This window comes from Cyprinodon variegatus, unplaced genomic scaffold (genome assembly GCF_000732505.1).
Source record: "Cyprinodon variegatus isolate N-32 unplaced genomic scaffold, C_variegatus-1.0 Scaffold362, whole genome shotgun sequence".
Taxonomy (NCBI): domain Eukaryota; kingdom Metazoa; phylum Chordata; class Actinopteri; order Cyprinodontiformes; family Cyprinodontidae; genus Cyprinodon; species Cyprinodon variegatus.
Window position 1 is genome coordinate 712,853 of NW_015150815.1, and position 7,902 is coordinate 720,754.

The following is a 7,902-nucleotide window of genomic DNA, read 5'->3' on the forward strand; positions in this document are numbered from 1 at the left end:
ATTTGCCAAAAGAACAAGGTTTTTGTACAATAACACTGATTGAAAACTGAACCAAAAAGAAAATAATGTGCAATAAAGAACGATGAATTGTACTAGTGAACATTATGAATCATCAAACATATTCATATATTTAAAAAATATTTTTATATTCCAGTGAATAAACATGAATGCTAATTATGCCAATCAATCCTCTATCTGTTGTAACAAATCAGAGGTGTCATATTTTCCTTTAACGTTGATAGAAAGCACCGAATTAAACTGAATTTAAAGTTAAAAACTGGTTCATAAAATAATGTTTATAAAAAAAAACAATCATGAACGTTTGGATGTAATATTAATCAAGAAAAACATAAGCAGAGTACAAATACTGAATAAAAAGCATAAATCAATTGCAATTATCAAAAGCATTATGTAATATTTACTGTATCAATTTGTGGTTTGTAATATCTTAGGGACGAATTTAATTTAGTTTCTTCCAGTAAATGACTATGCATTTTCCGAGCAGCATTGAACGCACCACACTCATTAGAGCGACTGAGTGTACTTTACGTTACCTCTCGAAAAATCAGTAAATATAAATCGATTCTGTACAGCTAAGGGGAATATAAACCCAAAAATATTAACAGCTGCGAGTAACGTAGTTTCACTGCCTGTTGATGTCTGATCAACAAGAAACTTTTTGATTGAAATTGCGTTCAAACTTGATAAAGGCGGATTCATTTCGGTCCTGGATGTCTAAACTACCAGGAAATGCAGGTGCCTCGCTGCTCGGGGACAAGTCCTTGGACTTCTACCGGGACCCGGTGATCTTTTGTCAGCAGCTGATTGAAAAATACCACAGCCGTGTGTTCCTCTGCCGCTTGCTGAACAGACCGACTGTGTTTATCTGCTCTGTGGAGGGGATGCGAGAGCTGCTCTGTGGTACGTTCACAGTCAGGTGTTTCTCTGTGGACATTACAGCTTTTAGGCAGACTGCTGTTTTCTCATTTGTTGTCGTTAAAAAACGCATCATGCTCTTTAAAGTTTTCCACACTTTGTCACATTGTTAACCTCAAATATTGATATTTTATAGGATATTTAAGTGAAAAAAAAATATATATATTATTATTATTATTATTATTATTATTATTATTATTATTATTATTACTATTATTTTTATTATTATTACTATTATTTTTATTATTTTTAATCTAGTGATGGAAATGTTCTGCCAGTTCTTGGAAGGTGAACCTCTTTATCAGTCATGATATTAGCAGACCCCAACAGGTTTCCTTCCAAGTGTGCCCTGTGTTTGGCTCCATCTCCTCATCAACTCTGACCATCTTCCCTGTCCCTACTGAAGAGAAGCAGCCCCAGAGCATGACACTGCCACCACTGTGGGGATAGTGTGTTAAAATGATGTGCAGTGTTAGTTCTCTGCCACATAGTGTTTTGCATTTTGGCCAAATTTTTCAACTTTGGTCTCTGGCCAAAGCTGCTTCCTCCACATGTTTGCTGTCTCTGGCAAACTGCAAATTTGAATTCCGATAGTTTTCTTTAAACAAAGGCTTTCTTCATGCCACTGTTCCATAAAGACAACATTTGTTTAGTTCCCGACTAATAGTTGTTCTGTGAACAAATTCTTCCCTGAGCTGTGGATCTCTGCAGGCTCTCCTGGCTGCATTTTGTTTAGCATGTTAGTTAGATAGACTTAAAATCTGTGCATCGAAATGTAAAATTAGAAGGGAGATAAACCGTAAACAGAAAGTACACTGTCCTTTAGTTCAACGGTTTTACCCATTAGGTAATGACAAGAATAGAATAGAAAATCCCTTTCTTGTGCCACAATGGGAAAATTGTGATAAGGATTTTATTTTTTTTTTCTGAAATGATTTCTGTTGAATGCCAAATAATAAAAAAAAGACAACATTGACATTTCAACTTTTTTTTAAACTAAGGTTTTTGCACTTTTTCATTCTGGGGTATCTGTCTTGAAATGCTTTTAAGTTAATGTTCTAGACAATTTGAAGTAAACCACCCTGGAGTAGGATGGTTTTTGATCATTGAAAACATTTCAGTTTTCTTAGGAGGAAATATGGCAACAGGTTCAAATTGATGAAGTCAAACTATGCTAAATTTCAGAAAACAGAAAGCAAAATCAGCACTTAAAAGGTATAGGGGAGGATTTTCGCAAATTTTTGAAAAGACCTGCCCTCTTCACTAAAAAAAAAATAAAAAATGCACATACACAACTCTGCACCCACTTCCGAGAAGGAACGCCTATTAAACGCGTGTAAGAGCATGCATGAGCCCATTTCTACAACGGAGTATTAGGGCCAGGCTAGAGATTTTTTTTTTCTTCTATTTCGAGAATAAAGTTGTATCATTACGAGAATAAAGTCGGAATTACAAGTATAAACTCGTAAAATTACGAGAATAAAGTTGTAAAATTACAATAAAAAAGTCATAATATTGCGAGAATAAAGTCGTAAAATCTTGAGAATATATTCATAAAATTACGAGAATAAAGTCATAATATTATCAGAATAAAGTGGTAACATTATTAAAATAAAGTAGTGATATAACAGAAAAAAGTCACAGCGAGAATAGTAATACAATTACGAGAATAAAGTCTTAAAATTAGGAGAATAAAGTCATAAAATTATGAGAATATATTCATAAAATTACAATAAAGTTGTAATATTACAAGAAAAAGTCACAACGAGAATAGTCATAAAATTTCGAGAATGAAGTCGTAAAGTTACCAGAATAAATGACATTATGAGAATAAAGTTGTAAAGTTACAAGAATAAAGTTGTAACTTTACGAGAATAAAGTCGTAAAATTACGAGAATAAAGTCGTAAAATCACGAGAATAAAGTCGTAAAATGACGTGAATAAAGTCGTAAAAATCTGAGAATAAAGTCATAATATTACAAGAATAAAGTCGTAATATTAAGAGAATTAAGTCCTAAAATTACAAGATACAAGTTGTATTTTATGACAACTCTTACAAGAAGCACTTGCTTCCCTTAAATGAGCAATGTCGAGCATTATGTGAAGGTATCGGTTTGACTAATAAGAAAATCTTTGAGCACAAGAGCATCAAATTGGGCAGCATGTCAAAATGGACTCAGGGTACTGTTTGATGGTGCTGGTTGGCCTGTCGGTCGGAGCTCAAAGTTTTCTTGCTTAGACGGGTTGCTGTATGATGACTTCATTCTTGTACTATCACAACTTTATTCTCGTAATGTTACAACTTTATCCTCAACATAAAAAAAATAAAGAAATCTCTAGCCTGGCCCTAATACTCTGTTGTACATTTCTCCTCATGCATGCTCTGTTTAAAAGTTGCTGTTTGCATCGCTCATACAAGCTTACTTTCCAGAAAAAGAGCATCCTCCTCTATACCTTTAATCTCTGACCTTGCATGGCTTATTTAAAAACATTATGACAGAAATAGAAAAAAAAACTGCAGAAGCATGGCTTGCNAAACATTATGACAGAAATAGAAAAAAAAACTGCAGAAGCATGGCTTGCTTTTTAAGTCTTGCTAGGATAGGTTCACTTTCAGCACATTTCTAAACTTAGGTCTTGATATTAAACTCCTGACTAGTATGAATTATAATTATAATTATGTATGTTTGTGTGGTTTGTTTCAGAGAAATCCACCATATTTCTAAAGGACCCCACGGATTTAATGACAAACATTTATGGAGACACTGTGGTCACCACTAACGGTAGGCATGCAGATAAACATTTCCGTGTTAATGTAATTCATATCTTTGTAAATATTCTGTTGTGCTTCAGGTGAGGAGGCTTGCCTCCTCCGTCTGTCTCTCAACAGCCTGTTTTCAGGAACTAGTTTGAAATCCTCAGCGGACTACATCTCCAGGTAACAACAGTGGTGTTCTTCAATGGTTCCGCCTTAAATATAATTATCATACATTAAAATATGTCAGATTAAAACAAGTTTGTTCTATAGGACTTTGAAAATATACTTTTCTTTCCCTACAGTGTTTGTGAACGTTCCTTAAAGGACCTCTCCATCAGGTTATGTAATACCTGTGTGCCCTCATTAACTGTATTGTTTTTCACCTGTATTATTAACATTTGTTGCTTCTGTGCTTTATTTAGAACTGGCACTTTGACTTTCTGTCAATCCTGCCTTTTCTCACATGCTCTTTTATAGCTTAATGTGAAAATATATTTCAGAGTAATTGATGTGCAAGCTAATGCAATATGCATCCACTTTTTATTGTTTTTATAGAAATACAAAAGTTATCAGTTTAGCCTAACTGCATGTCTGTGTATGTGTTTAGTGGGCAGCCACAGTGTATTTACTCCGTCTTTAAGCGACTGGGGACGGAGTTGGTGTTGGGTCTTTTCCTAAACGTACGAGTCGAGGAGCAGCCTGAAGTTTTCCAGGAAATCATGCAGCTCTGCACAGAACACTGGCATGGTAGGGCTGCACAGTTAAAAGCAATATGATCTGTTATTGACATCAGTTTTATGGTTTTTTTTCTCCTAACTCTATTGAAAAATACATTATCGCTTCAGCTGAAAAATGCATAAGAGAACAGTTTGAGGACCGTTTACTAATATTGAGACTTTTAAAAAGGCATTTTGATATCTTTGAAATAAAGAAAAATAGACCTTCAGAATACCTTTGCTAATGATTCCCTAGCTTTTTAAAATAGCTCCTATGTTCTTGTTTGATTGTTTAACTTAAAGCTACAGTACAGTGTGTAGTAATTACAGGGATTGTAGTTACTACACATATATTATATTTCTGTAATATATAACATATTACAGAAATTAAATATTTTATATATTAGTATTTTATTATCATCTACGAACTGAAAATCTCAATCTTTATGTTTGCATTACCTTAGAGACTGCTATTTATAAGGAGCAGCTCTGGCATTTATGGAGGCAGGCATCTTTTGTGCTACGGCAGCACAGAGCAGACAAACTACTGACTGTGAGATCGCCATTACACTCAAATGAGACCATGGCGAGTTAGGCTTATATACAATCTATATCCTACACAGACTAATACAAAACTAGAGCTGAATGATTTGGCCAAAAATCTAAATTGCGATTATTTTTGACTAATATTGCAATTGCAATGGTATTTCGATTTTAATTTGAAGTAACAATAAATTGTAGGTGTTTTTTAAATGAGTTTCGTTATTTGGGTCCTTAAAGCTTGCCTTTTGCAAGACAGTACTATTACCCTTGTGTGAAAAAGTGCTTACTTCTACTCGCGTGCATGGATCTGCATGCCAGCTGCAACTCTCTCTACCTTTCTGTGTTGCAGCAAACCCACTTTAAGTGTATTAATGCACCTAATGAGCTGCAGCGACACATTTTGTGTATTTCTCTTGTTAAATGTAATGTGACCCAGATTCAGCTCCAATGTGATTTAAAAATTTCATTTTGGGAAATTGCGATTATATTGCAAATGCAATCAATTGCCCAACCCTATAGAATACTATTTATAGTATGATCTATGTAAATAAACCACGTAACAAGATGGTTGATGCGGACGTTGTGGAAGCCATTTTGTACCATGATGGCCTCCATATTGTTGGTGGGGGAGAAGTGGGGGAAGCAGTTACAACAACTGACAGTATAAGTCATAAAAACAAACCAATATTGGTCAGAGCCCTATGCAGTTATATACATCCCATTAGTATCAGTTTCTTTTAGAACCACCCTTCTCTGCATTCGCAGGTTTTTTATGGATTGATAATCAGTGATTGGCCATAAAACAATAGGTGCACCCCTAATTAAAAAAAAAAAAAGGCCTTAAGAATAAAAAAAAATAAAAACTCAAAAGAAAACAAAAGATCAGGCATCTAACATCATAGGATCCCCCAAAAGATTATTCTTAAGAACACATTTGCAGCACAGCATTGCCATACATGCTCACTTATTCTTTTTGAATTTCCTTACTGTACGTTTTTGACACTGACTGTCATTTTGCTGCCAGGTTTGATCTCAGCTCCAGTAAAAGTGAAGGTTCCTCTGTGGACGTCTGGTTTTGCCAAGGCTCTGGACGCCAGGAGCAAACTGATGGAAATCATCAAAGACAAATTAGAAAATGATAAGCAGGGGTGAGGCGGCTGAGGTTACATGAATGCATCGTGGTTGGAGAAAGAGAGGGCAAATGCCTCTTCTGCTTTTCTTAACTCTTTCTTCATCTTGAATGTGTTTTTTTTTTCTTTTTTACTTCTGCTTTTCCGTTCAGACATTTTTGACATTTAACATTTGGAGCATTTTTGTTTGATCAGTTTGTTTTATGCAAACAGAATCTCAAATGGGAAAAAGTGAAGGATACTTGAGGCCTCTGTTCTCTCAAATGATTTTTTTAGACTTAATTGAACATAAAATCTGTATCTTATTGTGACTTCATCATGACATCAGGTTTGTCGGCTCCCTGGCTTCTTTACCGTTTCCCAATTCTGGTTCCGCTGCCCAACATCTCCTCCTGTTCATCTCAGCACTAATTCCCAAAGCTCTTGCATCGCTGCTCACCTCCTTCACTCTGGCTCTTGGAGGACCTGAGCAGGTAAACACATTCAGGTACTGGTTTGGAATTAGAAATGCAAGGATATCTTGTAAAGCTGTGCACATCCAATCAAGACTGATGGGAAAAGATGTTAGCTGCTAGAGTTGTATTAAATAATAAACCTTCTGGATCTTGGCAGTGTAGGAATATGTGATAGGTAGGAATGTGATAGGTAATACTCCAAATTGTGAAGTTATGTATATAATACGCTCTAGCCAGTTGTAATAACATTAGTTATGCCTCATGATTCCCCTTTGGATCAGAGGGATTCCCGACGAGAAGCCCTCCATGACCCTGATCACCTTCAAAGAATCCTCCTGGAGGTGCAGAGGTTATGGCCGCCCTTCATTGGTGGACGGAGAATAGCAGAAAAGGTAGGCTGATCACAAATTATAGGTCTATTTTAAATCAGAGTATGTATTCATATCAGTCCAAGACGGATAATTTGATTACAAAGATGATCACGTCAAACACGGTTGGTGCAGATTTGATCAAATTATTAATATTATGTGCTGGTTTTTATGAAAAAAAAAAAAAAAAATTATATATTAAAAAATATAATATGTATGCAAAGTATATTATGGCATACTTGCCCATTTTGACGATATTGAAATGCAATGCAATACTTTCCATTGTGGGTTTTTGAATTTGTACAGTTATGTTTCTTTCAATTTCTTCATCTAATCTAGATACATATTTGTCAGGTTACATGTTTGCCACAAATCATATAGGGGGACACAATAAACATGTAAAAGAGATTGATCCTTCTGGTCTATGTGAAAAATATTATGCAATGTAAAAACTAGAGTGTCAGTTATCCTCCGTAGACTATTGCTATGGTGGTGGCAGCATCATCCTGTGGGGATGTTTAACTTTACCAGGTATAGGTAAAGGGGTCAGAGTTAATTGAGAGATAGCTACTGTAATGCCGTCAGGACCCTTAACATCGACAAGAGCTTCAGTCGAATAGTCCAAATAAGAGCATATTTATGTTTGCATTTATAATTACCCTGTCAAAGTCCCATTCCTCAAGCTAACAGAGGATCTGTACCAATACTTGAAAAAAATCACAGATGTTCTCTATCCACCTGGCTACACCTGGTGGTTTTTCATATTCAAATTGGCAAAAATACCAGTATTTGTTTATTCAAAGCTGATGGAAACATACCCCAAAAGCCTTATTTTTCAAAAGCAGGGTAGGGTGTTTCTTAAACATATTGACACAAATGGGCTGTACATACCAGCATTGGGATGTCTGTAAAATGTTGAAAATCTTTTTTATCCACTGCACAACAATACACTACTCTATCTCTGCCAAGCACAAAAAAATACATAGAAACACATTA

At 35.3% G+C, this 7,902-nt stretch overlaps 1 protein-coding gene across 1 annotated transcript in view; it reads left to right on the top strand.

Moving 5' to 3' along the window:
• Positions 1 to 689: 689 nt before the first annotated feature.
• Positions 690 to 7,902, top strand: part of LOC107092009 (cytochrome P450 26A1-like) — a gene marked incomplete at its 5' end in the record, with an annotated part of 38,189 nt that continues 30,976 nt past the window's right edge. The window contains 8 exons of the mRNA XM_015386275.1: positions 690 to 921; positions 3,642 to 3,719; positions 3,790 to 3,874; positions 3,997 to 4,032; positions 4,302 to 4,441; positions 5,978 to 6,101; positions 6,412 to 6,556; positions 6,820 to 6,930. Coding sequence (XP_015241761.1) covers positions 690 to 921; positions 3,642 to 3,719; positions 3,790 to 3,874; positions 3,997 to 4,032; positions 4,302 to 4,441; positions 5,978 to 6,101; positions 6,412 to 6,556; positions 6,820 to 6,930 — 951 coding nt within the window. The remainder of the gene's footprint in view (positions 922 to 3,641; positions 3,720 to 3,789; positions 3,875 to 3,996; positions 4,033 to 4,301; positions 4,442 to 5,977; positions 6,102 to 6,411; positions 6,557 to 6,819; positions 6,931 to 7,902) is intronic.